Source organism: Podarcis filfolensis, assembly GCF_964270895.1.
Source record: "Podarcis filfolensis genome assembly, chromosome: 17".
Lineage (NCBI taxonomy): Eukaryota > Metazoa > Chordata > Lepidosauria > Squamata > Lacertidae > Podarcis > Podarcis filfolensis.
The window spans coordinates 36,077,362-36,090,578 of NC_139621.1; the positions used below are offsets into that span (position 1 = coordinate 36,077,362).

Here is a 13,217-nt window from a genome sequence, read left to right on the forward strand (position 1 = left end):
AACAGGAAAAACCTGTATGTAGCTGGTGAAATTATATTTGCTGTCAAAGAAACAAATGGCTGGAACTTGGCAATGCTGTTCTTAGCATGTGGCAATAGTTTAGCTTTCTGCCTAAAAGCCACCTCCAAAAGGTGTAACTGCTATTCTTTTGAGGGCAACGTGGATTGTTTTAATTCCTTTGTTGGACTCCAGAGGCAGGACCAACTCAAGCATCCTATTAAACAGCCAGTCTCCTAGGGAAAATGTCACCCACCCCCTTGTCCCACCTTAACCAGAAAAGCTGGGCCCCCTCCCCCTTGCAACTCTCATTGAACAAACTTCCACATTAATACTAACACTAACAAGCTTTCTTCATTTTATTGCTAGCTTGGTGGGGATGGAGGGGTGAGAGGCAGTCTCCACAATAAGAGCTGGAAGTGTTTCTAATTTCAGGAATGTCTCCTAGCTTGCCCTACCCAGTGGCATAGGAGCGTACTGTGTTGGCAACCTCCACATTTCTCAGAGAGTTCCCAATCTCCTTAGTGGCTGGCCAGAGGGAGAACCTCCTGAGTGTGGTTTAGTAGATGTGTTCTGCACATGGCTAAGAAGTAGGCCAGGTGTGGGGAAACATTGCTCCCCAGAAGATGCTGAACTTCCAACTTGCACCATCCCCAGCATGAATGGCAGATGTTGCCTAATTCTGTCAGTAGAGCATGAGAGATTTTCCTGCATTGCAGGGGGTTGGGCTAGATGACCCTTATGGTATCTTCTCTACAATCCTAGGATTCTAGATGACCAGGGATGATGGGAGTTGCAGTTCAGCAAAATGCAGAAGGCCAGAGGTTCCCTGCATCTGAGCTAGGCCTATGAATGAATAGGCTGCAGCCATGTTGGGCATCTTGCTCAGCTAACACTAGGGGCCCAAGTATTCTCTGTGGCTAGGAGTTCATTTTACCAGATTTGCCAGCTGTGTCCATTCCTGTTGGTTACTCTGACTCACAAGTTGAATACCAGTGTTCTATACGGCTTCACTCCTTCAATTTTAGGAATTTAGTAATAGGTTGATGTGTGTGGTTTCTTTAGACTGCATGAGTGATGTGTTCATTGAAAATGAAATACCGTATTTTTCGCTCCATAAGACGCACCAGACCACAAGACGCACCTAGTTTTTTGAGGAGGATAACAAGAAAAAAAAATTCTGAATCTCAGAAGCCAGAACAGCAAGAGGGATCGCTGCGCAGTGAAAGCAGCGATCCCTCTTGCTGTTCTGGCTTCTGGGATAGCTGTGCAGCCTGCATTCGCTCCATAAGACGCACACACATTTTCCCCTATTTTTAAGGAGGGAAAAAGTGAGTCTTATAGAGCAAAAAATACGGTAATTCCAGAAACTTGGGACATACTTAATAGCTTTCATTTTTATTTAAACCTTCAGTTTTCAGCATAACATATAACCGACATAAACCTTGTCTTTCAATGTAATTGGTAGGCCAAAGAGTAAAATGGTACAAAATTAATTTTAAGAGGCAAACTAGGCTTCTATAATGAGGACAATGTTCACATCCTCAAGTCTTTGTGGTTACAAAAAAAAATTGCAATACAAAATGGCAATGAAATCTGATACAGTAATTCTCTACTGATTTCATGTTCTGCACTCATCACTTAAGCATCTTTCTCTAGTATAACCATTTATGCACGCCATTGCATCAGACAAAGGTGATTACTTCATCAGGAGTCAAACAACAAATGTATTTTTTAACAGGAAGGGGCATGATTCACCCCTAAAAGCAACATGGTTGGTATTCAGCTTATTAAGAGATCTACTGCCCTTTGCCAGAGGCATTAGGGTAGTTTATAACATACTAAAAGACATTTACATCCCCCAAACACAAATTCAAAATAATTATCTCAATATAGTTAATAAAAGCAGCAGTTTCAAGCAACTCGTAAATTCATTCCATCAGAGTTCCCCCTCATTCCAAAGCCTACTCAATGCGGTATGCTTTCACTGTTTCCTGGAAAGAATAATTATGTGGCTGTTATAGCCATAATGGTATGTCTAGGTGTCATCCCCACCCCCAACAGTGTGGATTATTATTCTGAATTTCATTTCTATAACAACTTTATATTTTAAAGAAAAAAACATTAAAGCACCAAATAAAACAATTCAGATCCTTCTCTAACTGACATTTTCCTTTCTCCATATTTATGTACTTAATTTAAGTAGCTGCCCCATAGCAGAAGTATTCTACGAAGCCAGTGTGGTGTAGTGGTTAGAGTATCAGACTAGGACCTGGGCGATCATGACTGAGTGGGGATTTGAACCCTGAAGCTCACCGAGTGACCTTGGGCAAGTCACAGCCTCTTCACTTACCTCACAGGGTCATTGTAGGGATTAACTGAGGATGGTGTGAACCGTGTACTCCTAGAGAAAAAGGTGGGATGGAAAGGCAGTAAATAAGCTCTTCTGCTTGCGTGCTTAAGAAAGCTGGAGGGGCCAAGCCAGGTGAAGATGTCAGTCACCAGCCTGTCATCCAGAGATCTCCACCTGGTCACTATTGAACCTGTGCCAGTCGCAAAAATTACCTGGCTAATTTCTAACACTGACTACGAAATAGTTAAAAGTGGACAACAAGCCACTGCTAACATGCTCACACTAATTTTGATTTGAGAAAGGAATCCTCCCCCCTCAAGTTCATATTATCCCCCATCAAACTGGACAGCATTTAGGGAAATTGATTCTCAAGTTTCATTGTGGTATTGGGGGGGGTGAAAACAATTCAGAGCAGTCTTAAATAGGAAGCTACTGAAGGTATTTGAATATAAATAGGAGTACCATTTATATAGCAGCAACAAGTAAAACACTACAAAAGTGCAGTATTGCCCTCTCTTGGTGAGTGCATTTGTCTTTGGTACTCCGCTGTAATTCAGGCCTTGTATGTGTCACATATTTGATAGTTCTCTAAGACTGTCTAAGGGAGGACTCCAATTTATCCTTATCCAGCAAGAGAAGAGCATAAGCACTTACCGGCTCTGGGGTCTTTCAATACAGGCATTCCCTTCCTCCACACATAAAGTGACCTGATGATGATCTGACATTTCATTTGAGATACACATAGCCCACATTCAACAACCACAGTTCTATTAACTGGGGTGACAATGGTTTAAATAATAATAATCAGAAAACTGAGTGACATACCTTTGATGCAGCCAGTGTTACAGGATTCACACCTCAATGAAGATGGGTACGTAGTATTTTTGTTCCACCCCACCCCTTGCAATCCTTCCTTCCTTCCTTCCTTCCTTCCTTCCTTCCTTCCTTCCTTCCTTCCTTCCTTTGCTTGCTGGCTAAAGTGTGACAGTGAAGCATACCGCCATGCACTGAAAATTGCAGCATGACCCAACTCTGCTTCTGCTGGTGAGTACCAAAGGCTCTCAGATCTGCTTATCAGTCAAGTCAAGAAAATTCTGCAAGTCACACCAGTGTGTACAGAAGACAAATCAGAGGTAAACTGACAACACAGCAATCCATTTACATATTACATGGTCATCACTACTACTCCTCCCAGTATCAAACTTCAGTGTTCCTGTACTTAATAATTTGGAAACAAGTCAGAGCTACACTACATTTTGAGCTCCTCCTTGTTCCATCCAATACTGGACTTTGTGGTCCCATGCAGCAAAACATATGAGGTAGCCCACAGTGGCTAACCACATACAAGGTAGCAGTTTCTGTATATTTGGCAAGTTTCGAGATACGCAGAAAAAATGATCAGTTTGTACAATTAAAAAAAGCCAGAGGAATGAGCATGCTTACTGCCTTCCAGAAGACACGGAATGTAGGGAAACAGCATCACTTGAAGGACAACAAAATTGGTGTGATCAAGTCTCTACTAGCAGCTTACATGAACCTGAAGGAGAGGTGACTATTACTCTTTAAATAAGTAAAAGTATACACACACTACCTTTTAGGATAAACTGTCTGAGGCTGAAAGAATGAGAACTGAGGCATATGCACTTGGCTCACAATTCAATTCTCTTTCCCCCACCAATCCAGGAAGCTATACAGTTTTAAGGATTGTGACCATTTTAAAGCTAAAAATGTTCCTGCAGTTTGGTGGGAGGATTAATTAGGAAAAGGAGAGCCCTTCACTTGATCTAATTAAATACTCTTTGAGTTACAAAATGGACACAGTCCAAGGTAGGGGAACATCTGAGGACTGCTTTCTTGGTCCCCCACCACACATTTCATCAGCAATACTCCCAACCTTGGCTTGAACTGTGATGTTGCCTGGATGGTGGGATGGGCTGAGGGCAGAAGCCAAAGTGGGCAGAGCAATGAAAGTAAAATTTACCTTTGCGCAGTAGGCCAATTTCTATACCCACCCCTTTCTATTCTCCCTCCAGGCAGGGAAGAGGCATTATCAGAGTTTAAAGACACATCCCAGCCAGCAAAAACTACTTGGCATGAAAAGTAGGGCTGGTGAAGGGTGTGGACGAAGGAGAGTTGCAAGGGCCAGACAAAGAAGCACAGAGGGTCGTATTTAGCAACAGATCACCATTTTCAAAATAAGGACTTTCAAACCGTTAAAAAGACCCTGACCCTGCAGTACATTTTGGACCAAACCAAATCAGCACACACAGCTGGTTCGGAGAGAACTGCATCTTCGAATACCTCAAGGAATGCAGGCATTGATGAGTCTGCAGCCAGTCTCCAATTAACGTCTTCAACCATGGTTACTACAAACATTGGCATGCCTGTAGTGCTGTATAAAGAACCAGTTCTTGCTTCTGAGTAAGCCTGCTTAGACTTGCAGCCTCAAGGGGTAACACATAGCTGAGGCTATTGTTGGGAGCATTGTAAGGTAGCCTAACAAAAATCTACCTATAGAAAATAGGCACGTAAATAGATTAGTGCTTGGGCTGCTGTGACATCTTTGAAGGTCAGTTTAAGTGTTGAATTTATCCAGGCAATGAAGACAAAGCAAGTGTTGAATGACACACGCACACACATCAGACAAGATTCCTTTCTCCAACCAGTTGTCTAGCTACCAGCATGGATAAAGAAAGAAACCACGTAACACAAAAGACTACTGAGGTTAACTGCACAGTCCTCTAAACATGAAGCTGCAACAAAAGACCAGGAAGTGTCTTTAACCTCCACATTAGAGGATAAAATGCCACTACGGGTGGATGTGACAAAGATATCACTTTTTTCTTCATCCTAGCATGTTGTCTAGGCTCTTGGAAGCTGTACTTCTAAGTGCATCATATATCATTGGGCTCTTCTTCCAAACTAGGTTTTTCAATATTAATTTAACAAATAAATACATGGATGATCACTGCATACTGCTGGATAGTCTAGCATTACGATTGTTGTAGTCTCTCATAAAGATTATAGCTGCTCATTTAGCTTCTGCAGAAGCAGGAACCATTGCAAACATTCAAATGGAAGGTTTCCTTCTTTAATGACTATTCCAGTTTCTGGTTACTGAGATGACTACGTCTTGGCTCATGTAGCTGGAAAATCCATGGATAGGAAGTAGTAAGGGAATTCAGGTCTCTCATTTTTATTTTTAGATGTCTGGCATTCAGACATCCCCAGGAATTATTTAGTTTCATAAAGATCTGTGAGAAAGTCTCCCTGTGAGCAATCTTCCCAGGATCCTGTGTTCTTCCAGCACCCAATGAAACAGCACATTAAAAAAAGTAAGATATAGATTTGAAGACCCTACTAGCCTACTTTAAAAAAGAAAGTTGACTTCAGTAAGAAACTTCTCTTTTCAGAGAGCTGCTATAAACTGCAGTAATGTGTTTCCAATGGTTTGCCTAGTATATCCTGCGTGTTGTATAGTCCAGAACCATACTAGCAGCTCCAAGCAAAGCAGGATCCGACAGCTCTGAGACAACCACCTTGACATTCTGCACAGAGAACAAGGCCTGTTGATGAATCACATCCTTGACAGTGTTGATATAATGGCTTGCAAGGATGCCAGAAAGTATCACAAGGGAGGGGTTAATAGTGTGCAGGATGTTCACAACTCCAAGGCCCAGAGCTTTCCCTGCTGTGAAAAGAAGAAACAGAAGTATGAATACGGCAATGGTCAAGAGGCAACTTTTTAAAGTTGAAAAATGCTTCCACAGAAGTAGTCTTGCCCTTGGTCTATATCTACAGTTCTTTTGCTTCACTGTCATATACAAACAGGTTTTGCAAGGTTCTTAACACACCATGAAACATGTTTATTAGAGGTAATAGTGGGGGTGAGTGTGCAACACCATGTCTCGCTTACACCACTTTCAAATGTCAAAAATAAAGCTACTGCCTGCTTTTATTTTAGGGCAGCTTAATATCAAGAGTCATTAAAACTAATTTTAAAAAGGTTCTGGTATCATGTGACAAATTTCATTTATTTAATGTGTACTTATTTATTTTGAAGGCTTACATCCCAGAGAAGATCTCAAGACAGCTAATACAAGATTCACAAAATAATATTGCACTCCAATCTAGCACAGGAATAGAAATGCCAGAATGTCCCAGAAAGCATCAATCCCTGAGAGGTATTATTCTGTTTAGGAGCATATATAGTTTCTTAAATTGTGGGTTGGACTGATGCTTAGAACATCCAGCAAAGAAGAGAAGAACAGGACACAACTGAAGTGACAAGGGCCTTCATTCAATTCAGGTTATGTCAGACAGCTATCTGCAAAACGTCCATGCGTTGCCTGCAAACAGAACCAGTTTTTCAGACAGCAAATATTCCCCAGTCTCACCACATCACATCTTTATCCCTAGCCAGGATTCTAACAAAGATTTCTGCTCCATGTTTGCATTCTTACCTGTTTTGACAATATGGTCAGCTTTTGTATTTCCTAGTTTGGCTGCCTGAATGAGATGTGCAGCAGTTACTGTCTCTTCCTTCATTACAGACATCCCCCCAATTAACAATAAATCCTCTGCTTGAACAAAAAAAAAAGGGGGGGGGGAGAAAAGGGAAGAGAACAAGGCGTTACAATTCAAGCACTACCATAAACAGGCTAGTGGTTTGTTACATTTCACCAACCATAAGAAGCCAACGAAATACCGTGGTACCTCTGGTTAAGAACTTAATTCGTTCCGGAGGTCCGTTCTTAACCTGAAACTGTTCTTAACCTGAGGTACCACTTTAGCTAATGGGGACTCCCGCTGCTGCCACGCCGCCACCGCACAATTTCTGTTCTCATCCTGAAGCAAAGTTCTTAACCAGAGGTACTATTTCTGGGTTAGCGGAGTCTGTAACCTGAAGCGTCTGTAACCTGAAGCGTCTGTAACCCGAGGTACCACTGTACAGATTCTGATGTGAGCAAGTAAGTACAAGGCCCTTGTTGTAGCTCTTTGATGATATGAAACTACTCTGTAGAGATGCCCCATTGGGTTGCTTGTGCATTCATGATTCAACATAGTATTATTGCTTAAACTATCGTCAGACCATGGGTGGGGTGGGGTTTGGTGGAGCAGAGCTACAAAGGGGCATTACTAGCACTTACCAGGAGAGGCAAAACGGTGAGGTCAGGCATGTGCAGGTGGAACAGTAGGAGCACCAGACTGAATATGCAGGTGCAGTCCCAACCTTACCTTTGCCTCAACCCTCTTTCCCCAAGTAGCAGTTATGCCACTGCCTGGAGGCTATTGCTGTGGCTGCCCCACCAGTCACACAGATATTATGCCACTCAGTATTCAAATACTATGCTACTCATTATCAGTGGGGTGCTTTTTGAATTCCGGCCCCTCTCTTTTTCTGCTCCCTATAAACAGAAGAGCTACTATCTGGTGACTAGAACCAGTGAAGCTGATAATTCTTTATCAATGTAAAGTGGTGTGATTTAAGTAATTTATCAACTTTAAAATAAAACAAAGCTGCTGTGAGGTCTTAAAGTAGCTACTGCCAAAGTTTCATCATGAGAATGAGGCAGCTGAGAAGACATAAAAAGCGGCATTTCACCAAACAAAGGTATTCACATGTATATGGCCGGAGGAAATTGCCTTATATTCAGTCATACTGGGCTACTTTGAGCAGTCTTGTAAAACACCTGGCTTTCTGTTGAGAATGCCTATGCAACATGTGTGCATAGTTCAGATGTGGACTTGCTTTGCAAGTAAGTTATACTGGCTTGGCTACTGACAGCAAAGTAAAATTGCCCTTGAAAATGCTGCTACCAAAACTATATTTAGTATTCTGACACTGTAATTATTTAAATGAACGTTCTGTATATGAACTTTTTTCCTTTTAGGTTGCTTGCAGTATGCACATAATGTGGTTAACAAAAAAAGAGGAATAGGTTCCACCTACCGTCGTGCAACTTCTTAGCTTCTCTCTGCAAGGCTATTCCAGAAGCATATGCTTCGATACACCCATGGCTCCCACACAGGCACTCGGGTCCATCTAAAGAGACGACAATGTGCCCAAGCTCAGCAGCACAAAAAGAACTTCCATGGATCAATTCATTCTGATGAATGATTCCACCGCCAATACCTATAAGACATGAAAACACATTTGTGTTGCCACTTTAATTTTTTCTTTTCTTTCTAATTCATGAGATAGAAAACAACAAAATTCTAGAAAATAAACGCCAGGCATCTTCTGCTACTAGAATTTGTAAATCTCCATTCCATTTTGATGTATTTTCCACACCTATTTATTTATTTTTCAATTATATACAGTGGTACCTCGGGTTAAGTACTTAATTCGTTCCAGAGGTCCGTTCTTAACCTGAAACTGTTCTTAACCTGAAGCACCACTTTAGCTAATGGGGCCTCCCGCTGCCGCCACGCCGCCAGAGCACAATTTCTGTTCTCATCCTGAAGCAAAGTTCTTAACCCGAGGTACTATTTCTGGGTTAGCGGAGTCCGTAACCCGAAGCGTCTGTAACCTGAGGTACCACTGTATATCAATCTCGGTTAACGCATCCCAAAGTGGTTAAACAACATTACGGCTTGGATATAACTGAGCAGAAGGAAGTATGGAAGGGGCATTTCCATCTCCTCCTCCTTGTACTCTAGGAAAATTTATCCAAAGGGTCAGAGGACCTCAATGAATAGCACTAAACCAGGAGTCAGCAACCTTTTTCAGCCGTGGGCCAGTCTACCGTTTCTAAGACCATGTGGTGGGCCGAACTATATTTTGAAAAAAATATCTGAACAAATTCCTAAGTCCCACAAATAACCCAGAGATTCATTTTAAATAAAAGCACACATTCTACTCATGTAAAAACACGCTGATTCCCGGACCGTCCGCCGGCCAGATTGAGAAAGTGATTGGGCCGCATCCAGCCCATGGGCCTTAGGTTGCCTACCCCTGCACTAAACGGTGCATAGGGGATGCTTGTGTAAGGGCCCCCCCACTCCATTTTTCAGCAATTCCTTCTTGAACTTGTATCTGAGAATTAGCAAGTTTGTTTTGTCTCATACATGCTCTTCTATGAGTGCCATAATCAATGAGGAGAAGCTTGCTATTTGAGCTGCTACTACCCAAAATGGCCACGTTTCCTATAGGTTAAGGGAAATGAAATGTCATAGCGAACAGTCAGGTTCAAACTGCAACCACTGGCACATAATTCATAAAAATAAAATAACTGCTGCTTTGAGTCAGGAATTATGATCCAACACAATATTTAAATGTGTTTAAAATGCAGGATTTCAGTGGTTTAGCTCTACGTTGGATTTTGGCCGAAGCACATAGATAGATACCTGTACCAGTGATGAGGGTTACAAAGTTTTCCACTCCTTTTCCTTGCCCAAATTTTCTCTCTGCCAAAGCTGCACAGTTACCGTCATTGTCTACCCACACTGGCAAGTGAAGCACATCCGATATCGGAGTCCGCAGATCAACAGTATTCCATTCCTGAATAAGTTTTGTGGAATGAAGAACAACACCTTCTCGGGGATTCACTCGTCCACCTGTAGAAATACCTGAGCCACAAAGAACCAGAAAGGAGAGCATCTAAATCCGGTGTTTATAATATACAAAAGAAAAAATATTGAAATACCTGAGCCACAAAGAACCAGAAAGGAGAGCATCTAAATCCGGTGTTTATAATATACAAAAGAAAAAATATTGCCATTCAGAAACACCTTCTCTCCAATCAGTCAGGTTTTTTTCAGATTTTCAAATAAAAATAGGCAGTCATCAGTAATCCCCCCTAAGCAAGCTACAAACTGTCACTTATTTTCTTCAAACTTTAAAGGAGATGCATCAAATATTGAAATACCTGAGCCACAAAGAACCAGAAAGGAGAGCATCTAAATCCGGTGTTTATAATATACAAAAGAAAAAATATTGCCATTCAGAAACACCTTCTCTCCAATCAGTCAGGTTTTTTTCAGATTTTCAAATAAAAATAGGCAGTCATCAGTAATCCCCCCTAAGCAAGCTACAAACTGTCACTTATTTTCTTCAAACTTTAAAGGAGATGCATCAACAGCACTAGCTGGCTTCAGATTTTGACTTGTCCTTTATTGTTCCTTGTCTATCACACAGCTCATTGATATAAAAGTAAAAGGGATCCCAGAGGCTGCAAAGGACTTAAAGGCTGATTAGGGCTGTGTCTTCTATGTCACCCCAATCTTTAGTACTGCAATCAGTGCCTTTTTCCCCTTTAGTCTCAAAGGAAAAGAATATGATCAAATCTGTATGTGCAAATGCAAATTACTTTTGCAGAATTTAGCAACTTGTTCTGAAAAGCACAAGGTGCAGAATTACAATACTATATGTAAGCATTAATATAACATAGTAATGTATTTTGCAGTTTATAATTATGAACAGATCTGCCTTTAACTGTTTTCTGCAGTAAGTCAGTTTAAATTGTATGGCAGATCCAGCATTGTGTGACCCACCCAGGGGACTCTGTTCAACAAAATGTTCTAAGTCAATAAATACAGTAATTATCTTTGAAATGTATAGCGCTTTGATTTAATGTTCTCCTTTAGTGAAGTAAAAAAGATAAAATGTTTGTTAAAAACTTACCCACACCCAGAATTCTGCAGTTCAGATTTACTGCTTCTGAGGCAGTCTCTACACACATCTTAAGGATCAATGCTATTCTGTCCTCGTAAGTTTTTGGATTCAGCTGGGTATATTTCTTAACTATTTCACCCTAAGTGAGAGGGAAACACCATTAAGCTTCTCATATTTTTCTAGTTGACCACAACTATATTAAAAGTTTCTTAAGGAAATCAGCCCTGAGTGCTCACTGGAAGGACAGATCGTGAAGCTGAGGCTCCAGTACTTTGGCCACCTCATGAGAAGAGAAGACTCCCTGGAAAAGACCCTGATGTTGGGAAAGATGGAGGGCACAAGGAGAAGGGGACAACAGAGGACGAGATGGTTGGACAGTGTTCTTGAAGCTACGAACATGAGTTTGACCAAACTGCGGGAGGCAGTGGAAGACAGGAGGGCCTGGCGTGCTCTGGTCCATGGGGTCACAAAGAGTCGGACACGAATAAATGACTAAAGAACAACAACAAATATTAAAAGTGGCTTCTCCACAGGCTGTCAAATATGTGACAGGGGTCAAAGAGCAAGAGAATATGCATGGTATACAAATGTACGGTGAGGAGACAGAAGTGTTTGTGTGTTGACATGCAACCTCTCTAGGCTTTCATTCAGGGATGGGATGTACTCAACTGGCATATCCTACTCCTACAAGCAATATGCCCAAGCTCAGTCTATGCTTAATTGCTGATCCAAAGACTGTTTGCACTCCAGATGGGAGGAAAATGGTGAGGTCAACACACTCTACAGCAGGAAAGGAGCAATGGAGCAATAAAAACAATCGTTTAAGGGAAATAAGCACACTAGCTTTGTTTTTAGATGGCGTGTGAGTATTTCACAACAGGTGCCATCTTAGAAAAGTATCCCTCCTCTGCAAGTGTGAAGGGAAGAATATCCCTTCTGAAACAGTGCTTGTCACCCGTAATTTTAATAAGAGTTTACATTAAATAAGTAATGTAAGGTTGCAGATGGCTGCAGTGGCTGGAAACAGACAGACAGGCCCTGCACATGTAGCAGTGACCAGAAGAGGAAGGACCGCTAGGAGCAGCGCAGAGAAAAGAAATGTCATGGTACATCTGCAGCAGCACAACCAGACACCTTAATCTGCCCCAGCTACAACAAAACATGTCTCTCCCGTATTGTTCTTTACAACCACAGAAGGCACTGCTACCTTCCAATGGTTTGATTCCCACCCACCCCCCGCCCCAAGATGCACTCCTTCACTGTCTCCTGAGACAGGTAGATGCCAACCCTTTCATTAAAAAAAATCAAGCTTTTTAAAAAATGTTTTAAGTTATTCACCAGGAATACATTTTTAAATCAATTTAGAGCAGGGCTGACTAGCATGGGAGACCCACCCCACATGATGCCTTCCAGTTGCATAGCACAGGGGTTCTTCTTGTTGGAGATATGCTGGAGATATGCATTGTTTGTATGCAGGCTTCACCAGCAACCAGGATGTAACCTGCATGTGACAGACTTTCGTCCTGTTTTTTAAGTGGTTCAATACCACTCCCAAGAGTGTTCAATAGGATTTTGACTTACACCTTCTTCTGTGAATTGTTTGAATTCAAGTGTACAACCCTTTTTGGATTGCTGGGACATTCATGTATGGCTATAGCTGTAAGTTTTGTTTTATGACTATGGATCAATATAAACTTATTGAAGTAGGCTGTATATCAGATAGGAAATTCTCATGCCTTTGGGTTTCAGATGGCTTTTCCTATGCAGCTAATTTAGTGCCAACATGCTACTCTCCCTACAGAACTGCCTTATGGTTGGGTGAAATTGTTAGTTATTTATTAATTGCCTTCCACATATGTCCCAAAGTTATGCACAAAACATAACAAAAGCAGTTAAAAACAGCACAAAACTAACATTATGAGCTTTTCAAAACATGCAACAGAAGCTTTTGAAAGAAAGATGTATCCAATAATTTCTGGGAAATGTCATATCTTAGCAGGGATGGTGTTCTGCAGGACAGGGGCAGAACACTAAAATTCCTGCTCCATCTTACTGTAGAGCAGGCTTCTGATGAGGAACTCTCCTGCAGAATGCGGTGACCTATTTGGTGGTATGTTAGGGATAAGGGAGTCTATTAAATATGCTGCTTTTATATAGACCCTTGTCTGTAAGTACCAAAACCTTCTACGTGGCCTAGTAGTGGATTGGCAGCCAGTACAAATCTAACTAGAAAGGTGTTATATGCTAGTG

General features: G+C 41.5%; 2 protein-coding genes across 11 annotated transcripts in view; both read right to left on the reverse strand.

Annotated features, from left to right (window-relative positions):
• The window catches only part of NANS (N-acetylneuraminate synthase), a 173,061-nt gene that overhangs the window by 53,556 nt on the left and 106,288 nt on the right, over nt 1–13,217 (reverse strand). The window lies entirely within an intron of this gene.
• Nucleotides 1,375–13,217, reverse strand: part of GNE (glucosamine (UDP-N-acetyl)-2-epimerase/N-acetylmannosamine kinase) — a 37,738-nt gene continuing 25,895 nt past the window's right edge. For 5 of the 9 annotated variants that reach the window (XM_083593193.1, XM_083593194.1, XM_083593195.1 and 2 more), the window contains 5 exons: nt 10,977–11,106; nt 9,701–9,922; nt 8,304–8,486; nt 6,814–6,930; nt 1,375–6,041 (listed from right to left, as the gene is read on the reverse strand). In XM_083593193.1, coding sequence (XP_083449319.1) covers nt 5,806–6,041; nt 6,814–6,930; nt 8,304–8,486; nt 9,701–9,922; nt 10,977–11,106 — 888 coding nt within the window. In that variant the 3' untranslated portion in view covers nt 1,375–5,805. The remainder of the gene's footprint in view (nt 6,042–6,813; nt 6,931–8,303; nt 8,487–9,700; nt 9,923–10,976; nt 11,107–13,217) is intronic. The other 4 variants (XR_014542991.1, XR_014542992.1, XR_014542993.1 and 1 more) reach the window with 1 other exon arrangement.